Source organism: Grammomys surdaster, unplaced genomic scaffold, assembly GCF_004785775.1.
Source record: "Grammomys surdaster isolate TR1022 unplaced genomic scaffold, NIH_TR_1.0 166, whole genome shotgun sequence".
Classification (NCBI taxonomy): domain Eukaryota; kingdom Metazoa; phylum Chordata; class Mammalia; order Rodentia; family Muridae; genus Grammomys; species Grammomys surdaster.
Window position 1 is genome coordinate 14145541 of NW_021604614.1, and position 22663 is coordinate 14168203.

General features: G+C 50.8%; 2 protein-coding genes across 3 annotated transcripts in view; one reads left to right on the forward strand and one right to left on the reverse strand.

The window, feature by feature from the left end:
• Positions 1–10506, forward strand: part of Tctn1 (tectonic family member 1) — a 28551-nt gene extending 18045 nt beyond the window's left edge. The window contains 7 exon segments of the mRNA XM_028766262.1: positions 1401–1535; positions 2320–2445; positions 2752–2837; positions 3726–3875; positions 4702–4864; positions 7495–7614; positions 8346–10506. Of these exon segments, the coding sequence (XP_028622095.1) occupies positions 1401–1535; positions 2320–2445; positions 2752–2837; positions 3726–3875; positions 4702–4864; positions 7495–7614; positions 8346–8489 (924 nt within the window). The 3' untranslated portion in view covers positions 8490–10506.
• The window catches only part of Hvcn1 (hydrogen voltage gated channel 1), a 33008-nt gene continuing 18214 nt past the window's right edge, over positions 7870–22663 (reverse strand). For both annotated transcript variants that reach the window (XM_028766260.1, XM_028766261.1), the window contains 5 exons: positions 15939–16211; positions 11947–12051; positions 11427–11658; positions 9706–9818; positions 7870–9488 (listed from right to left, as the gene is read on the reverse strand). In XM_028766260.1, coding sequence (XP_028622093.1) covers positions 9423–9488; positions 9706–9818; positions 11427–11658; positions 11947–12051; positions 15939–16211 — 789 coding nt within the window. In that variant the 3' untranslated portion in view covers positions 7870–9422. The remainder of the gene's footprint in view (positions 9489–9705; positions 9819–11426; positions 11659–11946; positions 12052–15938; positions 16212–22663) is intronic.

A 22663-nucleotide genomic window follows, 5' to 3' on the forward strand; every position in this document is an offset into this window, starting at 1 on the left:
TGTGTGTGTGTGTGTGTGTGTGTGTGTGTGTGTGTGTGTGTGTGTGTTTACACACATGCACAGTTGGCCATGCTGTGGAATTGTATATTTGTAATGTGCCATGCAGTCTTCCCCTTCTTTGGTGCTGGGTGGTAAACCCTCTTCTCCCACATGTTGGCCACTCTGTCAAAGTGACCAATGCTGTGGCCTTTAGTGTCGTCACAAGGTTGTGCCAGCGTCTCTGTGGTCTAACTCTAGGAGGTTTTCATCACTCTTAAGAGTTCCAAGCCGGGCAGTGGTGGCGCACGCCTTTAATCCCAGCACTTGGGAGGCAGAGGCAGGCGGATTTCTGAGTTCGAGAGTTTGAGGCTAGCCTGGTCTACAGAGTGAGTTCCAGGACAGCCAGGGCTACACAGAGAAACCCTGTCTCGAAAAACCAAACCAAAAAAAAAAAAAAAAAAAAAAAGAATTCTAATATCAGGCTAGAGAGATAGCTCAGCAGTTAAGAGCACTGACTGCTCTTCCAGAGGTTCTGAATTCAATTCCCAGCAACCACATGGTGGCTCACAACCATCTGTAATGGAATCCGATGCCCTCTTCTGGTGTGTCTGAAGATAGCTACAGTGTACTCACATACATGAAATAAATAAATAAATCTTAAAAAAAAATTCCAATATCCCTTTGTCATCCCTCCATAGGTTTCTCAATTCTGCTCCAGTCCCTGATGACCACTTCGGTTTCTGTCCATTTGCCTGTGTGGACATCCCATATTGAGTGGAATCTGCAGTATATGTGGCCTTTGGTGGCTGGTTTCTTTGTTTTAAGATTTATTTATTTATTAAAGAGTATGCTGTAGCTGTCTTCAGACACACCAGAAGAGGGCATCAGATCACATTACAGATGGTTGTGAGCCACCATGTGGTTGCTGGGAATTGAACTCAGAATCTCTGGAAGAGCAGTCAGTACTCTAAACTGCTGAGCCATCTCTCCAGTCCCTGGTGTCTGATTTTTTTACATTTGATGTTTTCAAGATTCGCCCATGCAGTAGCATGTTTGGGGATTTGGTTTTTATATATGAGTCATGTTCCTTGTGTAGATGGACACTTGACACTGGTCCATTTCTCAGCTGATGGACTTCCAGGTTGTTTCCACGTCTGTGATGAATAGCCATCTTAGATCACACTTTATGAGTTTCCTTTGAAGATGTATGTATGTGTGTGTGTTTGCAAAGAAATACCTGCATTCTTGCAAAAGTGAGTTCACAGTGTGAACAGTGTATGGCAGTGTGTGTGTCCTGCGCTTTACAGTTGCTGTCACTATAAGTGAAAGTGTTCATTTTAGGCTCTGGGTGCTGTAATAGGGTCACCTATGCTTTATGTCACATGTGGTAGCCTCATAACCAAGGATACTTCTCCTCTCAGGTCTCCATCAAGATCCAGTCTGTAATGTATCGGTCTCTGAATCACACACTGACCCAGTTAGAAGGCCATGGTGTCCTGCGGCCGTCTCTGGTCAGCACTGGACAAGACAGACTCTGCAGCAACGTTGTTCTCCAGGTAGGCATCCAGTGTGCCTCTGCAGTCCTGGTCCAACTGCCTGGCCCCAGCCTGTTGGCTACAGGGGAACTGCATACCTTCCAGAGGGGACTCTGGTCCATACTGTGCTGATACTTTTCTTTGTCTGGCCTGTAGTTGCTTCTGCTGCTCTCCTCTCTCATCAGAGGACAGGTCTTTATATGTCTCCATAAATCTAACACCTTGTAAGAATACATCAAAATTTTCTTGTCCATGGTTAGGAAGATGGCTCAGTGGAGTAAGAATGTTTGTTCCACAAGCATGAGGACCTGAGTTCAAATCCCCAGCACCCATGTAAAAAGCCAAGCATGGCTACTACACCAGGTTATAACCCCGGCATTAGGGGACAGAGACAGGCAGATCCCAAGAGTGCACTGTTCAGCAACCTCACTGAAATTGAGAGCTTGTGGTTCAGGCAGAGAGTTACAGAGGAAGATACCACTGTCATTCTCTAGCCTCTGGCCTCTGTATGTGCACGCGTGGACACACAACACACTCACTACATGCACTACAAGTAGAGTTTATTATCACCACCATTTATTTGATTGGACTCATTTCTTCTGCAGAAGTAGGCTGTTCCCGTTGTGCTTGAATCAGGTGATCTAAAATGTCAAAAACCTGGGCTCAGAGAGGTTGAGGTGGCTGTTCACTGGGACGCTAAGGGGACAAGAGTGATGTGATTGGACAACAGTCTTGGGGGTGCCGCTTTTCTGTGGCTGCTTCATTAGAGTTGGTAACATGGCTGCTGAGCCCCATTCTCTCCCAGGTGAAGTACAGTCTGCTGTACACAGCCTCAGGCCAGATCCTGGAAGCTGGCCTCTCCCTCGTTCTGGGGACACTGAGCAGCACAGTGAGTCTCCTGGAGCAGAAGTTTGAGATTCAATTTATTCAGGTGAGTTTGAGAGTTCTGCGTGGATGCCAAATTGAGGAAAGCCTGGCTTCTGGGGGCAGCACTGTCAATCTAGAAGCATGACCCAGCTCCCAGCCTGCACTGCAGTAGCCGGTGGGTGGGGTTTGCCTGGAAGCCGGGTGCTGTCCCGTGCCTTGCAGACTCACAGAGTGCTGTCCTCCCACTCTCCGGGATCTATTTATACTTGAGAACAGAGGGAGCTGCTCTTCCAGATGTTACAGTGAGAGCACTGTGTTGCCCCCACTCTTACCTAAATAATGTGGCACAGGTCATCCCCTTGTCTTTCAGCATGGCACCAAGCCCGTTCCTCTCAGCGGTAATCCTGGTTACAGGGTGGGACTCCCGCTGGCCGCTGGCTTTCAGCCTCAGAAGGGGTATCCTTTTTGAGGGTCTGTGGAGAAGGTCACCTTCTCTGTCTGCATGGGTGGGCTGTGCTCCCATTTGTTGCCAAGGGGGATGTGGGTAGCCCATGAGGAGGAGATACCTGACGGGCCACTCCGGGCCACTGAAATGTGGCTGGGTTTAAGTAGAGTCTGGTGCTTTGGGAAAGATGGTAGTGCGTTTAAAAGGACAGATGGAGGCAGAAGGGTTTGACTCTTGATTTATTTATTCACTTTTGGTTTTGTGTTCTTGAGAAAGTCTCTCTTGCTATGTACTGGAACTCACTATGTCGACCAGGCTGGCCTCAAACTCACACAGATCCTTTCGCCTTGCCTCTGAGTGCTGGGATCAAAGGTCACTCATTGGCGTTGCTTCAAGTCTCAGGCTGGCCGAGGCCTGGTCTTGACTTCAGTATCCTCCTGTCTCAGCCTCTTGACCACAGGCCTGTGCCTGTGCCTGGCATACCCGGCCAGTTCACATTGGTGAGGATTTAAATCAGGTCTTGAGATACTAGGCGAGCGCTCTTCCACCGAGCTGTGCCTCAGCACACTCCTTACACTTCATTTTGAAACAAGCTTCCGGCAGGTTGCCCTGACTGGCATGGCACCCACAACTCACATGTAGGTCAGGTTGCTCAAATGTGCAACCCTCCTTAGCCTTTTGAGGAGCTTGATTACGGGCCTGCCCACCACAGCTGGCTGGAATTAGTTTGGAAGATGAGCCAATCAAGGAAGAGATTGACTGGCATGTTTTGCCCCCTCCTGGTAACAGGCCAGGGGCCTGGGGGAGCTTGCATCTCACTCTTGCCTCATGGCACGCATGATGCCATCTTCTTCCCAAACAGTCTGGCTGCTCTGGAACTGTTGACTGTCCCTTAACAGTCTGTGAATGTCTGGGATAATTCAGACAATGAACAGACAAGGCCAGTTTACTATTCTTCGTAGCACAGGCGAGCAGGACTGCCTTGCCAGCGAGGGACTCCGGGCCCCCGTGCTCTTTGGCTACAATGTGCAGTCTGGCTGTCAACTCAGGTGAGTGCCTTAGCAAAGAGAGCACACAGCCTTCAATTTTAGCCTTTCCTCTTCCCTCACACAGCCAAGGCTGACCTCAGGGCTTGGCGCATCATGCATAAGGTTCAATTAGCAAACAGTATTTGAGCTCTGAGCAAAATGTTTCCTCTGAAAACCCTTCCTATTTCTGGATTTTTAATTTTTATTACACACACAGCACAACAGAACAACTGAAAGTAAGCCGGACTGTGCTATAGAGGCAAGGCCTCCCTACACAGCTCAGGGCAGGCTCAAACTCCTGGCCCTCCCCCTCAGCCTCCTGAGTACCGTAATGGCCTTTATGGATCTTTGTCTTTTGTTGCTGAATTCTACACTGTACAAACCCTTCTCTTTGTACCTTTCATTTCCCCCCCCCCCCATGCCCTTCCCACATCTTTGGAGTGACTGTTATTAGTTTGATTGCAAGCTCAGCTCTCAGATTAGTGTTGCTTCCTAAGAGTTCCACTGAACACTCTGCCACAGGATGCCAGGATGCAGGAGCCCAGACAAACCCTGGTTCCCTCCTGTGGATGTGGTGTTCCAGCATGCTTCAGGAGGACAGGATATGGGAAGCCATTGTGTGGCCTGGCTTCTGCCCGTGGCACAACATTCGGAGGGGGGATGGGAGGGAGGGAGAGAAGGAGAGGTGGGACAGGTTGGGAAGCTGCTTTGGGCTATCTCCATGACCAGGATGCCCCAGTCAGGGTCATGTTAGCAGCTGGAGGAAGGAAGGATAGAAGAATAGAGGCTGATGTGTTTTGGAGGTTGTCAGTGCCTCCCTCTGTTGGACTCTCTTTCCTTCCCAAAGGTTGACAGGCACCATCCCGTGTGGGCTTCTGGCACAGAAGATGCAGGACCTGCTGAGAGGCCAGGCCTTCCCTGACTATGTGGCTGCGTTTGGGAACTCCCAGGCCCAGGATGTGCAGGACTGGGTGCCTGTGCACTTTGTCACCTACTCCTCCAACATGAAGGTAAGAGTGTGAGAGGCTGCTGGCCACCTGCTAGTGTGCCGTCCCCCTCCAGGTGGACCACAGGCAGCTAGGGATGCATGGCGGGGGGGGGAAAGGGGGGCCCTGCAGACAAGCTGGGTTGGTTCCCAGCTCTGCTCTTCCTCACGATGCCTTTCATCAGTGGTTTTCAAGCCTCTGTTTGCTTCCCTTTGGAAACTGAAAGGATCAGAATCAGCATAGGACACCCCAAGACCAGTTCTCAGGACAAAGGAGATTTATTTGCCCCAGAGGGACAAAGGGCAGAGAATAAGAAACAGAGACAGGAGTTAGAGGGTGAGGGAGAAGGGAAAAGGAACAAGGGGTTGGGGGCTCGATATTTGCCCTGTTGGGACAAAAGACTGCCTCTGGACAGAGAGGAAATGGACAAGGCCCATAGGCAAGTGGAAATTTATAAGGGATTTAACAAGGTAGAGAGGATCAAGAGTAAGGGCTGCCAGAGCCATGTTTGTCATGCTTGGGCCTACTAGAGCCCTCCAGAAACAGGATCACTGACCACTCAGGGTTGTTCCAGAGGGTTGTTTGTTTGGCTGTTGGCTGGACACAGTGGTCACTCCATAAACTGGAAGCACAAGTGACCACCATAGTCAAACATGGTTGAGAAATCTAACCCAAAAAAGTGACATCTAAATCTGAAACTTTTTAGTGCCAACACGTTACCACCAATGGCCTCATGTAGTGGCTACAGTCAAAACTTGGGCTCACTGAAATATCTCTAGCTTGTCTGTGTGAGGTGGACGTGAACAGTATATTTCCTGTCCAGCCTCAGAAGTTTCTCAGTCATCATGGCTGTGCAAATATTCCAAAACCCAGGACATTAGGCACTCCAGACCTTCCTGCAGTCCTCCAGTGCAGGTCAGTCAGCTTGGGTGGCAGTGATGCAGTCATCCTTCCTCGGGCATCTGGTGACATGAGAGACATGGGGCGTAGCCTCCTGTCTCCACTACTTCCATTCCATGCCCTCTGGGCTGTGATGGCAGCCCACCCCCACATGAGCTCTTTCAACTCCAAAGTTCCCCAAAGAGTTTAATGGAAGCTGACATCCTACAAATAGCTTCCTGGTCACACGTGACTCCTCTGCCCACCTCCTCCTTTTGTCTTAGCAGCAAAGCGTGGGCCATCCCCAGCGGAGGTGTGCGCTCCATTCTCCCCTAATTGCCCAGCTAGTTCTTGTCTCAGCTGCTTCAGGCCTCTCATTATCTGCTTTGTATATTTATAAGGAGTGGCTCAGTGGGGAGAGGAACCTCACCAGATCCCCATTCCAAGGAGCGCTCAGCCTCCAGTGAACCTGGGGTATGGCTCTTAGCTTCCTGGCACTGGGTAAAGACACCAGTCATTAGTGCCAGGGGAAGCAGGCCCAGGGCATCTGCTGTTCACACCCACTGCACCTGTAGCAGCTCCTAGCAACGGGATATTGGCAGGCCAGCACAGGGACAAGGTTTCTAAATGACACTTGTAAGCTAAGGAATCCCGCGACTGCTTTTGGCAGACCCCAGTTTAGCAGGTCTGCTGGCTTTTTAAGCCAGGACATAATTTAGAAGAATACATGTGGAAATTGAAACATCCAGGCAAGTACTGTAGCTTAGGCGCCCCTCCTCCCCACTGCAGCTCCTGCAGTTCCAGTTCTTAGCAAGAGGAAGGCTGGGAGACCTAACTCCATTTACCTCAGCAAAGATGATGCACTATTACTACCTTTGTTTTATTGTTTGAGACAGGGTCTCTATGTAGCCCTGGCTGTCCTGGAACTCAAGTATCTGACTGCCTCTGCCTCCTGAGTGCTGGGAATAAAGGTGTGCACCACTGCTACCCTGCACTGTTACCTTTGGTAACATACAGACACTGACTCTACCGCCAGCTACAGATCAGCTGGCTTTAGACTCCGAGATCTGCCTGCTTCTGCCTCCCAAGTGCTGAGAGGAAAGGCTTGTGCCACCCAGCTGTCTTTTTAAGATAAGGAAAAATGTGTGTGAGTGCGTGTATATCTGTGCACTATGTGGTGCCTGGTTCCTGCAGAGGCTAGAAGGGGGTGTTGGGTCTCCTAGAACTGGAGTTATAGGTGGTTGTGAGCTGCTGTGTGGGTGCTGGGACTGAAGCCAGGTGGCCCTGTAAGAGTAGCTCTTAACTGCAGAGCCATCCCCCCCCCCCAAGATGTATCTTCACTGCTTGCTAGAAGGTAAAATTCTATGAAAGAATGCTTGTTTCCTGTTTGCATTCTAACACCAGATACAAGCAAGTTCGTCTTTTCACTGTTAAATTCTGTCTTCCCTGCTGACCCCCACCCAGTGCCCAGAAACATCTCTGAGGTGGATGAGGACTGGTTGAGGCCCTGAGAGTCCCACCACTGGGTAGTGACAAATCCGCAGTGACTGGCTTTGGGAAGAGGAGGAGCTGGTGGGGTGGCACTTGTAGCACAGGCTGCTTTAGTCACTCGGCCTCTGTGAAGTTGCTTATACCTGAACTTGTATCACACGTTCACCCTAGTGTTCCGAACATTCTGTAATTGGGAAACATTTTATAATTAAAATGCTCAACTGCAGAGTTAGTCTGACTTGTGATTGTGTAATATTCTGGTTTGATCTGGTTTTCTCTTGCAGGACTCTTGCCAGCTTCCTGTGGCTTTGGGTATAGAAGTGAAGTGGACTAAGTATGGGTCCCTGCTGAACCCCCAGGCCAGGATAGTAAATGTCACTGCCCGGCTCATCTCAATCCCAGAGGTAGGGGGCTGGCGTGCTGCCCAGGAGTAGGCCTATTCTTTTCTTTTTTTTTCCCCAAAACAGGGTTTCTCTGTGTAGCCTTGGCTGTCCTTGAACTCAGAGATCCACCAGCCTCTGCTTTCTGAGTGCTGGGATTAAAGGTGCACCACCACACAGAACAGCATAGACCCGTTCTTACTCTGGGACAGCCTCCAGCCTCACACTGAGAGAAATTAACCACAGCAAAACAAAATGAGGAGATAGAGACAGAAGGCCTGATGACAGCAAGGGGGATGGGAAAAGTTTATTACTTGGGATGAAAGATTATCATCTCTCTCTGGAACTCAGGTCCTTTACAGCGGGGTCTTGGGGCTGGGGCTTGAGCTGGCCGTCCTCACGTCACAGCTCCCACATGCTGCTGTGCCTGCTGGGTCTTCTCACGTAGCCCAGGCTGGCCTCAGGCTCCTGAGCATTAACGGGCAGGCACCATCATGCCTAACTTGATTTTGAGTCTTAAAACTTAATTTCCTGATCATTCTTTAACTTGTACTTAGAGAGAAAGGCGACAGCAGTCACAGTTCTGTGAACACTGAACCATGGTTGCCGCTGCTGGACCAGCGTAGTCTGTGGCAGAGTGCTCAGCTGCACAGTGCTCCTCCTCAGCCACGTTCGTGCCTTAGGGAGGCTGACCACCATGAGGGCTGATGAGTGAGGGAGGTGATGAGGGTGTCGGCTCTGTCTTTTCCTTACAGCCCCTCCCAGGGCCTGAGAGGACCGTCGTCATCTCCACTGCAGTGACATTTGTGGATGTGTCAGCCCCTGCAGAGGCAGGCTTCCGCGCTCCACCCACCATCAATGCCAGGCTGCCCTTCAGCTTCTTCTTCCCATTTGTGTGACAAGGTGGCCCTCGCAGAAGTGAGTACCCATCCTGGACTCAGGAGGACAGGAACCTGGCTGCCTCCTCCCCCCGCCCCACTCCACTGCCTTTTCCCTCTCAGGAACTTTACTCTGCTGGGCTACGGTGTTGGGTAGGATGGTCCAGCACCCTGCACATACAGGTCAAAGGCCACATCATCTCTGGGCGATGGGCGGGAACAGAGCCTGACGTAGCAATGCATGGAGAGCCTCCTCGGTGTACCGTCCCTGGGCTAGTGGGAGTTGTCTTCAGAATCCCATCAGCATTTGAGAAGTACAAAGCAGCAAGAGGCTGTGTAAAACTGTATGCCCACAAGGGGATTGTACCCCAAGATCATGCTAATTACAGGGCAGTCTTGGGGCCCTGCCATGAGCTGGCTATATAACTGGTGGGCTGCTGTGGCTGCCACCAAGGAGAAAATGTGGTGGGCGAGCCTCGGGGAAGGAGAGCACTGACTTTATACATTAACTGTACAGTAACTGAGAAATGCTGGTGGGTACAGAGCCAGCGTGAAGCTGATGGCACAGCTGGATGCTGCAGAGGAGGGCCTGGGTACCATGATGGCTCCCTAGGGAATGCAGCAGGAAAAGCTGTGGACCATCTAGTAGAGAAAGGTTTTCCAGAATGTGCTGGTACAGGGTGCCAGCTCCAGGTCCTTTCAGGATGTGCATTAAGCTGGTTTTACAAGCCCAGCTTCCTGGATCACTCCCGAGCGACAGTAGAGTCCAGCTTGAGAAAAGGTTACGATTCCTTTGCTGCAGGCGTATGGCGTGGACACCGAGGAGGCAGCAGCACCAGTAAAGATGTGTGCCCAGCATCCCGGAGTGCAAGCCAAGGCAGAGATGGGGACTGGACTCCACACCACACGTTGTCTGGCCACAGCCCAGCTCCTCTAGGTGGGGCATCTGGAAGGCTAGTTCACGTCCCCGAGAAGTCCGTTCTGTCTCAGCAGCTTGTTGAGCCGCTCAATCTCTTGTTCCTGTTGTAAAAGCAGACACATACTAGGTAGTGCCCTGAGCCAGTCTGGCATTCTGCCTACTGAAGGCTTTCAGGAAGGGCCCTGGGCAGTGATAGCAGGAATAAGTCACCCAGAGGAGGGACTGGACCTGGCTCTTGGAGCCTACACTGAAAAGACCAAGAAGGAGGAGCTACAGGCGTGGGGTCAGTGTGTGCTGAGGGGACCATTTGAGTCTTACCTTCTCGGAGCAGCTGAATTCCAGATGCTGGATCTTCGTGGCCAGTTGGATGTTTATCTGCTTTAACCTCAGGATCTGCCGTTCCGAGCGCGTCTTCACAGAGATGATGATGCCTAGAACGGAGGGGAGGGTTTTGATGGCGCAACAGCTGAAGTCTTAAACATGTGCGAGAGGGGATTTGGGAGGAGTGGGTGCATGTGCACCACAGAGTGCCTGTGGACAGCATAGGAAGTCTGTCTGTCCTTTCACCATGTGTCCTACAGCTTAAACTTGGATCATGAAGCCTAGTGTCAAGTGTCAGCCCCGAGACTTGTGTTCTGACTCGCACAGAGTTTTGGGCAATGTAGAGACAGCTGTCACTGCTGTGCCCATGAGGAAGGCAACATTGTTACTTCTGAGCTCAGGAGTCGGCAGCTTGGCGCATGGCTGCAGGGTCTCTACAGGCTAGCTGTGTTCCTGTCCCCCAGGGACAAGTGTCCCTAGCAGCAACTGAAAGTTGCTTGTCTTCCCTGGTCAGAGTCCAGAGTGTGGCGATAAAAAGGCCAGAAGCTAAAGCAGGGACCCCCGTGCTGTAGCACGGCCCTGATGGATTGGCATCTGACTGCTGACTTGGGATGCCTACATGGCTCCAGTGACCCACAGTACTGCCTCTCGGATGCAGGCCAGAGAGGCCCAAGAGTGCAACAGTTACCTGCCCAGCTGCAGTGTGAGGCTTCCAGCCCTCTCAGCCCAGGCACCCCCTCAGGGAACCACTCACTGTGGCTGCACTGTGGTACACTGAATAAACCCTTTACATCTGTCTCTTTGATACATTCATTTGACCCCTCTGTGTTACTAGCCTATCACCTCTGTCTCCACCCACCACAGGATTCTTCCTTGTCTGCTTTGCTTTTCTCTTCTCCCCAGAGCTGAATTTGCTTAGTGGTGGCCACCTGCCATCCCACAGCCCCAGAGGCCCATTTTACCTGCAGGCCCTGACGGAGTGGGCTGTGCTACATGACGTACCAGCCCCGTCAGGTGACACACCCACCCCAAACACAGGCCCCATTGCCACCCTCTCATGACAGGCTTCCCAAGCCTGCCTCAGCATCTAGGTTCCCTGAGCCCTCTGCAGCAGAACTGAGGGGGACAGCTCAAGGCGACTGCTGTGGTTACTGAACAGGACAGAACGGCTCTAGCTGCCAGCCAGCCACAGACCCAGGGAACCACGGCTCCTCAGACACAGGCGCCAGGGGCAGCACTTGGACTTGGACAGAGCCAGACGGCCCTGGGTGTCCTCTCTAGAGACGGAAGCCAAGAAATGCTGAGGAGTGTCTGCAGCAGGAGGGTCACTCGGGGCCTGTGGGAGCTCCTATGCCTTCACCTGTGCTGCCTGACCTGCTCCATGTGGGGACCCTGAGGTAGAGTCGTCACCCCAGAGTGCTCTGTCTGTCCCTCTCGGAGGATGCCCTCAAGTGCTGCCCTGGGCACAAGTCCCACGCTTCCCTGACCACCTTCTGGAAAGCGCGGGCAGAGGAGTGTGAAATGGCTTCTGAGCAAGCACAGTTGGCAGCTAGAGGTAACACTCGTCACCAGATATTACCATCACTCACTGCTCCTGATGCCCAAGAGGCGGCAGCCACGACACAGACCAGGGATGAGATCCCGGGTATCTGGTGACTGTAGTGCCACCTCAGTGCCCACCACAGCACACGGACCCCCATGTAGCCCAGGAGACGCACCATTGATGATCCGGGCCACTCTCCAGAGCCGAAGCAGGATCAGCAGACCAAGTGCTTCAAAGTGGTGGTTTTTAAACAGGAGGACGAGGTCAAGGACGAAAGACACCACCACCACGATGGCGTCCAGGATCTCAAACTTGTGGTGGAAGAACTCCAAGCGGAAGACAAAGATTTTAAAGAAAATCTCCAACATGAAGAAGACCAGGATAGCAAAGCTCAAGTAGTGGAACGCCTACGGGGACAGCGAGCAAGGAGCAGTGTCACCATCAAGGACAAGGTCTCCACCCTTTAGAGATAACTAGGCAGTGCCACACCTAAACATCTCTGGCCAGCCCTGGCTATCGTCCCAGTACTTGGGAAGCTGAGACCAGGATTGAAGGTTCAAGATCAAGGCTACCCAACAAGACCCTGTCTTCAAATAGATACGCTGCAACCCCAGCACTTGGGAAGCTGAGGCAGGAGGATCTAAAATAGGCCTGGGGCTGCAGCTCAGTCACGCGTGTCTGCGCCTTGTTCCTACCGTGACTGCGTAGTCTTGCTCATCTGGCTCAATGATCTTCAAATCCAGGAGGAGCTCAGCAAGCACCAGGAGGGCGTCCAGGACCACCAGGCAGATGATGACGACCTGGAGGGAGGAGGAGCAAGAGGCTAGGAGGGCGGGGTGGGGCCTCCTTCATTCTCAGGAACCCTGGGAGTGCCCTGTGGGGAGCTTGGGGAACACCTCTCCCTTAGGGTCCCACCATCTCTCCCAGTCCCTGCCCCTTGGTCACCCAGTCTGTTTCTCCAGTACTGACTCTCAAAGCTAATGTCACCTCTTAAATGGCAAATAAGAGTTTTACGTTTCCTTTCCTGTTTCTGTGGCTCACTATTGCTGGGGTGGACACAGAACAGATGCTCAATAAGTTATTTGACACAGCCCAGCCTTGGGACTCTTGAGTTCCAGAAGGGAACCCCCACTCCCGACCCTTGCAAAGCTTGCCTGTCCTCAGGGAGTGGGGTGGCAGTGTTCTCACCCAGTGGGCAAAGCAGGCTCATCCTAGTGTGTGACACATCCACCCTGCATGGACCGGGCAAGGGGGGGAAGGTGGGGCTTCCTGGAGAGTGGAAGGATGGGGGTGGGGTTGTGACCTGCTGGAATGGGGGAAGGGCAGGTGACAGAGTAGGGTGGAGGTGTGGTCACTAATGGTGGGATGGGGTGGAGGGGTTTTAGGTTTTTTTCTTTGTGTGTTTTCCTGTGTCCTGTGGGGAGGCCAAAGAGCCCCAGGAGTCCTCACCTTGCCTTTTTTTTTTTTTCCTTGTTGAGTTTTTTCCCTTGTTGAGACAAGATCTCACTATGTAGTTTTGGCTGGCCTGGAGGTTCCTACATAGACCAGGCTGGCCTTGAACTCACAAAGATCCGACTGTCTCTGCCTCCCGATTGCTAGGATTCCAAGTGTGCACCACACATGGTCTGATCCTATGTTTTGAGACAGACTCTCTCACTGACACAGGCTCACCAGACGGGCCAGCCAGTGAGCCCGTCTTTCCTCGGGTTCTTGTGTCTTTTTTTTTAAAGCCTGAGTTCCGGGCTGGGAACGCGGGTCCTCTTATTTGTAGAGCACTTTCCTGACAGAACCACTTTCCCAGCCTGGATTCTGTTTTTGTTTTTATTTCTTCGCTCATTTAGAGCCAGAAGAATCAGCAAATTCCCATGACAGAAAGCCAAAGCACAGCCGTATTGAGAACAGGCTCACCACAGTCACCCCACGGCATGAAGCATGGGTCTGTGCACAGGTGTGGAGGCGTGCAGGCATGAGCCTCAGGTCCAGTGCAGCCTGGGCTTCCTGGGGGGCAGGCTGGACAGTGACAAGAAGACTTGAACTGGCTAGTGGCAGCCCGACAGTACCCTGGGCATGACACACCACAGAAATAGTCACCTTCCAATGATTTATTTCACAAGTCACCTGAAGTTAGAATCGAGAAAGAAAGACCAAGAAAAGACACACGGCCCCTCCACCTGGCTGCTTTGTGTGGTAGGGAAGGTCACATCCCTTTGTTAACCCACACCCTGCCCTGTGGGGTGCCAACTGCAGAGTTCCACCAGTCTGCACTGGCACCAAAGCCTCAGTAGCTGGCCACACACTGGTCTCTGAGGGACAATGGGCTTATGAAGCCAGCTGAGCTGAGGGCTTGAGCTCTGGCTGCCCCTTGATCAAGATGAAAGGACCAGACCCATCTCAGGTCTGCCTTCCCTGGAGGCTGGCTCATCCAATGTCTTCTCCTGATTATGCCATCTCGTGTGACAAGTGACAGCACGCTCTATCACTGTCCTGCAGATCCTACCAGCAGACAGCAAGTAGGATGTCCTGAACCCCTGGCCCCCGCCATCCCATCTGGCTTCCATCTCACAACTTTAACCAGTCTGGTCATGGCGCCCCCACACAGCCTGTCCCCGGCAGCCCCTGCCTCGGTGAGCAACCTTGCTGCTTTCTGCACAGGACCCTTGTACCCCTTCCCCACCCCCTACTCAGGCCTCAGTCTCTTTCCATACCAGGCCCTTGACCAACTCAAGCCTCTGTCTGAAACATGCCCTCCCCCCCATAGAACCTACTACGCTCAGCCCTGAGTGTCACATGACGATCACTGACTACCTCGACTCCCAATTTCTGCCTGCCGGGGACATCTAACAGGCTAGGCAGCATTTGTCTGCCATCCGCAGTAGGTGGAACACTATCCCCTCAAACAAATACCTTTCTGAGAGTCAGACCCAAGCCTGGCAGGCAGAGTGGGAGGGATGAGTCCCTTCTAGAGGCAGGGACATCTGGGGAGGTGTGTGGGGAGGGGAGCCTCTGGGGCTCCCTTTACAGCTGGAAGGAAACAGGCTCCCTCCATTTGCTCTGAAATTGCAGGTTTGGGATTTCAACCCCAACAACATAATACCATGTTTCCTGCCATAGCCACAGAGGGGCTGGCAAGACGCAAAGGATGCTGGGTTGTTGGCTCACTTTAAGTGGGAGAAAAGACAATTTTTTTTCTCCCTAAGAACAGTGTTCATAGTGAGACCGAGGCTGTCTCTCCCTGCTTCCAGATGGGACTTGGACTCTGATGCCCAGAGTGGCATCCCCCAAGTGCCTCCCTGTGGTACTGGACTCACCAGGAGCCGTGACTGTCCCTATGCATTCTTTGGTCTCTTACATCCTCCTGGAGGCAGCCCAGCTTCTAGACACCTGCTTGCCACCTCAGAGCAGAGACAAACACTTGCCCTTGTTCATGGGGCTGCAGAGCTGGCTCGGGGGTTAAGAATGCTCTTTGCTCTCACAAAGGACCTAGGTTCAGTTCCTAGAACCACCCCCTCAGGTGACTTATGACCACCTGGAATTCTAGCTTCAGGGGATCAGACACCCCCAACTTACATCTGAGTTCTCCAGCATACAAATGGTGCACACATACACATACAAATGAAAAATCTTTTTGAAAAAATTGCCCTTCGCAATGTTGAAACAGTTGGCTTCCACTGAGTTCAACTCAACTGTTTCTCTCTGAAGCCAGGAAGTCCCCTTTCTCTCCCTGTGGCAGCATCTGCAGAGAGGTGGTGACAGTGAGAACCAGGTGCGCACGCGAGTGTGTGTGTGTGTGTGTGTGTTTGCATACATGTAAAAATCAGAGACCCACATTCGTGTCTACGGTTACTCTCCATTTAACTCTGCGACAGAATCTCTCATGGAACCTGGGTCTCCCCAACTGGCCAGGGAACCCCAAGGAACCTTCTCTGTCTACCTCCTAGTGCTGGGATTCCTGGCATGGACTGCCACATCTGACATCTTCCCTGGGGGCTGGGGAATCAAACTCAGGCCCTCATGCTTGCACAACAAGCGCTTTCCCCACGTGTTCTGGGGTCAGGGCCAGGCATGGTGCTGAGCTTGAAGAGCAGGGGACCCTCATGCCCTGGTCCAGAAGCAGGCACTCTGGAATGAATACTTCTTTCGTAGTGTACTTTGAGCATACACATGGGCCAATTATTCACAATGAAAATAACTAACCTCAAGTAACCATTCATAGGTTGCCATGAAGATCTGTGGCAGTGGGTACAGTCACAAGGCTGTGCAGCCACCACCACTGTCTAGTTCTAGTGTATTTCCACCACCACCGCAAAAGGAAATCCCATCTTCCTCAAGTAACCACCCCGTCTCTCCCTCCTCCCTCCCACAGCCTCCCATCTGTCTACACGGCTGGCTATGCTGGACAGTTCAGCTATCTGGCAGCACACGCAACCGGGACCTTCCCTGTCTGGCCTGTCCACTCAGGTCATGTGTTCAAAGTTGCAGCATGGATCTGCACATTCTTCTTTGTCATGCCCAAATCCTACCCCTTGGTGGGACAGGTCACAGCACAACCCCTCCCCCACTGTTAATGCAGGTCAGACCACGGAGCATGGCACGTGCAAGAAGCTGAGAAATCACCTGTGGGGCACCAGGGTGGCAGTGGCACAGGGGGCTTCTACCTTAGGGACCTGGTGACCCCTCACTCTCTTACCTGAAACCTGTGGGAACTGAAGAGTTTCCTTAGCCTGGTCCTGAAGTCCAGGGACGGCCTGGGTGTGGAGACAGAGCCAGCCTCAGCATCTGTACCCGCAGCGCCGCCCTCGGCCTCCGCTGATGTAGGCGCTGGCTCCTCCTCGTCCTCCTCATTCTCCCACTTCTTGTAGTTGACGTTCCACGTGTGGTAGTCATCCCCGACCACTGTGAAGTGCTTCAGGAACCTGCTCATCCTCTTGGTGGGAGCCACCTTGGGTCTGCGAGTGACTGCCTGGAGGGGCGGGACAAAGAAGCACTTGAGGTCCCTGAAACCTGGTGATGGGGAGTAGAGCCCAAACCAGGCCCCAGGGTGCTCAGAGAGCAGCCTAGCCCAGGTCAAAAAGGTGGGGTTTTTAGGGCCACTTATTTTTGGAACTCAGTATTTCAGTGTACAAGAGGCAACAGGAAACCCCAATCCCACCAGACATGTCCCTGCGGTCTGGCTGGCAGTCACCAACGGTACTACAGCCCAGTCTTAGAATAAAGCCCATGCGTAAATACCAGATGACCAACGGTACTATTGTGCAGTCTCAGAATAAGGCCCACGTGTAAATACCAGAAGAGCTGTGGACTCTTAGAGAAATCAAAGGCTGGTGAGAGCAGAGGACGAAGTGTCCAAAAGTAAAAGCCAGTACAATTTCACAGAGAACTCAAAGAAGCCGACCCTGCTCTCCACAGACTATTCCGGGATGCACAGGCAGAAAAAAAGGAGTTCTTCCCAAGGATATCTAGCATGGCGCCACACACCTGTCATTCCCAGCAGCCAGCCTTTAAGGGGGTGAAGGGTTCAAGGCCAGCCTGGGCTACACAGTAAAACCCTATCTCAAAAAACAAAAAAAAAAAAAAAACAAGAATAAGGGCTATCCCACTGTGTGCTCGGCCTGCATGTTTAGTCAGCCTTTAAAAAAACAATGTAGTAACTTAACCTTACTTGCTTTGGATTTCCCATGTAATCAGCTTTTACAGCCTAAGCCAACACATAGCTGTGATCTCAAGGACTCTTCCATGCCCCCGACCCACAACAATGCATGTGTGTCCTTTGCTGAAAGCAACCTTCTGAAATGAATATCCATTCATGGATACCGGTTGATAAGCAGTGACGTCTGTATTACTGCTGTCGTCTGGGGTCAGTTGGAGCCAGTGACTTAATCAATCCTTATAAAATTCTGGACAAGATGTAGAGTGTCCCATCCCTTCCCCTTTGATGCTTGTGTTGCTGTTCTACTGAAGACAGAAATCCTTTGTGGGGGACAGACATGGTCACCCAGGAGACACATGTGGTCACACAACTGACAGAATATACGAAAGACACAGTTACACAGTCACATTCAGGGACAGACACATTCACAAGACCGCCTTCTTCAGACAGGCACGGATTCCCACAGAATAGAAGATGCAGGAAGCATGTAGCGGAAAATTCAAATCTGGACTCAAAATGTTTTCTTATTTCTTCCCCCAGGTGCTTTTATTCCTTCCCTTAATGTGACATATTTTACTGGTGACTCAGAGTTAATCACTAAAGTGTATAAACCATAATCCACACAGGTGATTCTGAATGTTCTGCCTTTAAACTCTGTTCCTCTCAGGACCAGCTTCCACATCTCTAGACACAACATGGCTCCCAGCCGTCTCTGCCTGCAGAGATGTCTTCTGCCTCCACCTCCTTCTACAGGGAACCATAAAAATGCCCTAACATCACTGAGACCATGGCAGGCCTTTGCCTGAAGCCTCCGCCACACTCGGTCCCTCTTGTTGGGGTACTTCCTGTTACTCACACACTGGCTGGGAGGCTTCCCTTCCCCAAGCTCAGTTCTTCTGAGAGGCTCACGCTCATCCCCCGACCCCACCCTTTCTCCACCCTGGCTTCTATGTCTTTAGTCCATCACGGTACCGGAGAAAAGAAGAAGCCCCTCCTGCTATGATCCAGGATGCCCCTCCTGCTGACAGTCTTGAGAAATTTCAGTGCAACCGACAAAGCAGAAATCACCTGCTTAAATGCCTTCCTGAAGACAGTCTAATGATGAAGAATGGAAAGCTGTGTTCACTTTGAATTTCAGCATATTAATAGTCTTCACTCACCCCAAAATCTGTACTGAACCTCAAAATTGCCTTGTGATTTCTTTCCTCCTCCTCCTCCTCTTCTTCTTTTTTTAATGTTCACTTACTGTCCTGGCTTTTTCTTATGATTTCAAGGGCCCAGAAGACAACCAGCAGGTACAGTAGCTTGCTACACAAGCCTGATGATCTGAGTTTGGATCTTCAGAACTTAAATTTAAAAAGCCAAATGCAGCAGCACACATTTATAATCCCCAGACTACAGAGGGAGGGGGAGGAGAGAGGCAGCACCGCCTGGAAGCACGGCAGCCAGCAATCCTGGAGTATCCAGGCCAGGAAGAAACAAGGGCGACCCTATCTCAAACAAGGCGAAAGGTGAAATGATGTCCTCTGACCTCTGCATACACACACTTACACACACATCACACACACACACACTGACATACACACTTAAACACACACACCAATATACCGACACACATACCGACACACATCAACACACACTGACACACACACACTGACACACACACTGACACATCAACACACACACCAACATATACATCGACACACACACACATCACATACATACCCATACACTCCAACATATCCACATACCGACACACACACGCACACCATCTTACAATTCCATTCACCAAAGGGAATTCTTTAAGAAAGTAAGTAAACCAGAACATATTTCAACTTAACTTTTAAACTTACAAATTAGCCCAGGCCGTGACGGCCCATGCCTTTAACTCTAGCATTCTGGAGGCAGAGGCAGGCAGATCTCTGTGAGTTCGAGGCTAACCTGGCCTGTATTGTGAGTTCCAGGACAGCCAAGGATACACAAAGAAACCCTGTCTCAAAAAAACAACCAAACAGCTGTGCGGTGGTGGCGCACGCCTTTAATCCCAGCACTTGGGAGGCAGAGGCAGGCAGATTTCTGAGTTCGAGGCCAGCCTGGTCTACAGAGTGAGTTCAGGACAGCCAGGGCTACACAGAGAAACCCTGTCTCTAAAAAACAAAACAACAACAACAACAACAACAAAAAACAACCAAAAAAAATCCCAAAATCTTATAAACTACATCCTTTTAGAACTGTAACTTAGAAAGCTGAAGAATCTTACAGATGCCCATTGTAGACACCTGCGGGTGAAATTCCCTTGAGAAGCCAGTATTCATATCTTAAGATTGTCTTTCTCCTGTTTGTCTATCTGTCTGTTTGTCTGTATACTTAATAAACTCATTCTCTTTACTTTGTTCCAGCTCATTCTGGAAAGTCTCCTCCCACATCCTCTCTGGCTTTGCCTGAGGGGGAGGTGCCTGGGTACAGTGGGGCGAGCCCTCTGGCAGTTGGGTACAGTGCCAGGCTGCGTCTCCCTGCTGCTGAGGACATGGGGAAGACATGGCACTTGCCTGCTGATTGGCTGCCTGTCCCACGGGGCTCTCAGGCCTGTGAGAAGGAAGACTTTCGCCATCCTGTGCAGCTGCAAGTTCAGGACATTGAACAGTGCCCGCACAGGGTACACTCTGAAACACTTTCACACTTTTGTTAAGTGACTAAGTGAACACAGAAACATGGCCAGAGGGCCAGAGAGAAGGCTCAGCAATTAAGAGCACTTCCTGCCCTTTTAGAGGCCTGGAGCTTAGTCCTCAATACCTATGTTAGGTGGCTTACAACTGCCGAGAATTCCAGCTCCTGGCAGATCTGATGCTTCTTCTGGCCTCTCCTGGTAAATTCACATGCATACACATACATACACGCATGCACATGCACACATGCACGTACACGTACACACACACACACACACACACACACACGAGCATGCACAGGCCAATGTGGCATCAATTGTCTGCTCTCAGACTCGTTTATTCCCTGGAGGCAGACTCTCTCACAAGGTAGAGCTAGGCTGGCACGCAGCAAACATGTTATCCTCCTATCTCTGCCTCCACCAGCACTGGCGTCACAGGTGTACACAACCACACGCTACTTTTGCATGGATGCTGGGAATTCCAACTCCAGTCCTCATGCTTGTCTCACTGAGCCATTATCCCAGTCCACAATCAGATCATTAGACATCTGTTCAGTGTAACAATGGGTGCGACTCCCTGGGACATGGTTTACCCATGAGGTCTGAGGCCCTGGGTTTGACGCCCAGCATGGAAGGGGAAATGAATGCAGGAGAAATGGCCAAGTGCCGTGATGCACACCTTTAATCCCAGTACTGGAGGCAGAGGTGGGGGGGGGATCTCTGTGTGTTCCAGCCTGGGGCTATAGAGTGAGACCCTGTCTCAAAGGCAAACAAATGAAGCTAGAGAAATGACCTTGTGGTTAAGAGTACAGGCTTCGGCAGGGCAGTGGTGGTGCATGCCTTTTAATCCCAGCACTTGGGAGGCAGAGACAGGCGGATTTCTGAGTTCAAGGCCAGCCTGGTCTACAGAGTGAGTTCCAGGACATCCAGGGCTACACAGAGAAACCCTGTCTCGAAAAACCGAAAAAAAAAAAAAAAAAAAAAAAAAAGAGTACAGGCTGCTCTTCAAGAGGACCTGAGTTCAGTTCCAGCACCCACACGGCAACACAACCATCTGTAACTCCAGTTCCAGGGGATCCGATCCCCTCTTGGGCCCCCACAGGCTCCTACACTCACAAACACATACCCACACACAGACTTACACATGTGCATGGGATTAAAACCACACACGGACGTATGCATATGCATGCAATTAAAAATAAATTCTTTGAGGCTGGAGAGAGGATTCAAGTATTACAGGCACCTGTGTCTCTTCCAGAGGACCTGGGTTCAATTCTCAATACCTATGTCACAGCTTACAACTATTTATAATTCCAGTTTGGGGCTCTGAGTGCACATAGTGTGCAGACTTATGCACAGGCAACATACCCAAACACATGAAGTAAGTAAGAATGTTAAAATATTTTAAATAAAATAAATAAATATCTCAAAAGCTCTCTGCAGGGCCAGCACAATGGCTCAGCAGGTAAAAATACCAGCCACCAAGTCTGAGCTCAATTCCTAGAACCCACATGGTGGAGAGAGTTCACTCTTGTCTTTGATCACCACAGGGAAAATGGCTCCGCCCCATACACACACAGATAAGTGAATACATGTAATTCAAATGTGTTTTAAAGCACCGCACTGTGAAAGAGTATGTAGAAGTACAGGGACAGTGCTTAGGAACTTTATGTGGAAAATATGTTGGGAACACGCAGAAGCAGGAACATGGCAGATGAAGGATGGGATTCTGACTCCTGGCCAGTAACTGGGGCTGCCTCTCCCACCTCCAAGGTCAAGAAACTAAATAAAACACACGCTGTGTTCCTGATAAAGGAATGGACCTCACAGTTCTCCTGACTTTCTGTCTGGGGGAACTTTCTAGATAAGGAAAGTAAGACTGGTCCTCAGGGAGTCTGCAGCTCCCTCCCTTCCTCAGGAATCTCAGGGCAGGGGAACTGAAACACAAAAAAATGCACTTTCACTGGACCCTAAATGTCACAAAAAAGGCAGATGATACAATGTAACTCAGGAAACAAAACAAACACCTCTTAGGATCATGCCAGGTATTTCAGGATATTTGACCAAACTGTGAACCCAGAGATTGTATAGTTTACTGAAAAAAAAACAAAAAACAAAAAACCTGTTTCTAGTTGTGGTGAGGCTCAGCCCAAGAGCTTTCTGTAAACAGAATTGAATAAAGTCAACTACAGGCTAAGAGGCGGGAGCTAACAACCAGCTGACAGGAAGTGAACAGAAGGAAGAGGTGGGGCAGTTTTAGCAGCACAGATATGCAGAGACTGGTTATAGAGGAAACAAGCCAGATAGAGATGAAGGCAGAATGAACCAGAGGATGGGAAGGAACCAGAAGATTAGAATAGACTACCAGAGTTAGTTTGAGACCAAGCAGAGCAATTCAGGAGAAGCTTAGAGAAGCCAGACTGAATCAATCAGCTTGGAGAGGAGTTTGAGCCAGAACAGGTGAGTTGAACCAGCCAGCCAGAGCTCAGAAAGAGCTAGCAAGGGTGAGCTTAGCGGTAAGTCTGAAAACATCCAGGCCTAGATAAGATTGTACAGAGGCACCGGGCAGTGGTGGCGCACGCCTTTAATCCCAGCACTTGGGAGGCAGAGGCAGGTAGATTTCTGAGTTCGAGGCCAGCCTGGTCTACAGAGTGAGTTCCAGGACAGCAAGGGCTCCACAGAGAAACTCTTGTCTCAGAAAACAAACAAACAAACGAAAAAGGAGGGGGAGGAGGAGGAGGGCTGAGGGAGAGGAGGAAAGGAAGGAAGAAAGAAAGAAAGAAAAAATTTGAGACTAGCTTGGGCTACATAGTGTGACACTGTCTCAAAAAGTTAAAAAAAAAAAAAGGAAGAAAAGAAGAAGGCAGAGTGTTACAGGTCAGAGGTCAGAGGTCAGTGGAAGAACACTTGTTCAAACATGTGAGTGCCTTCCTTCAATCTCTAGAAGGAAGCACTAGAAAAATAAAGACAGTTCATGAGAAGAGAATCTCCATAGAGAAATACTGAAAAATACCTCGATGGCAGCTGCTACTGCTACTACTACAACAACACTGGTGTGTGTGTGTGTGTGTGTGTGTGTGTGTGTGTGTGTGTGTGTGTG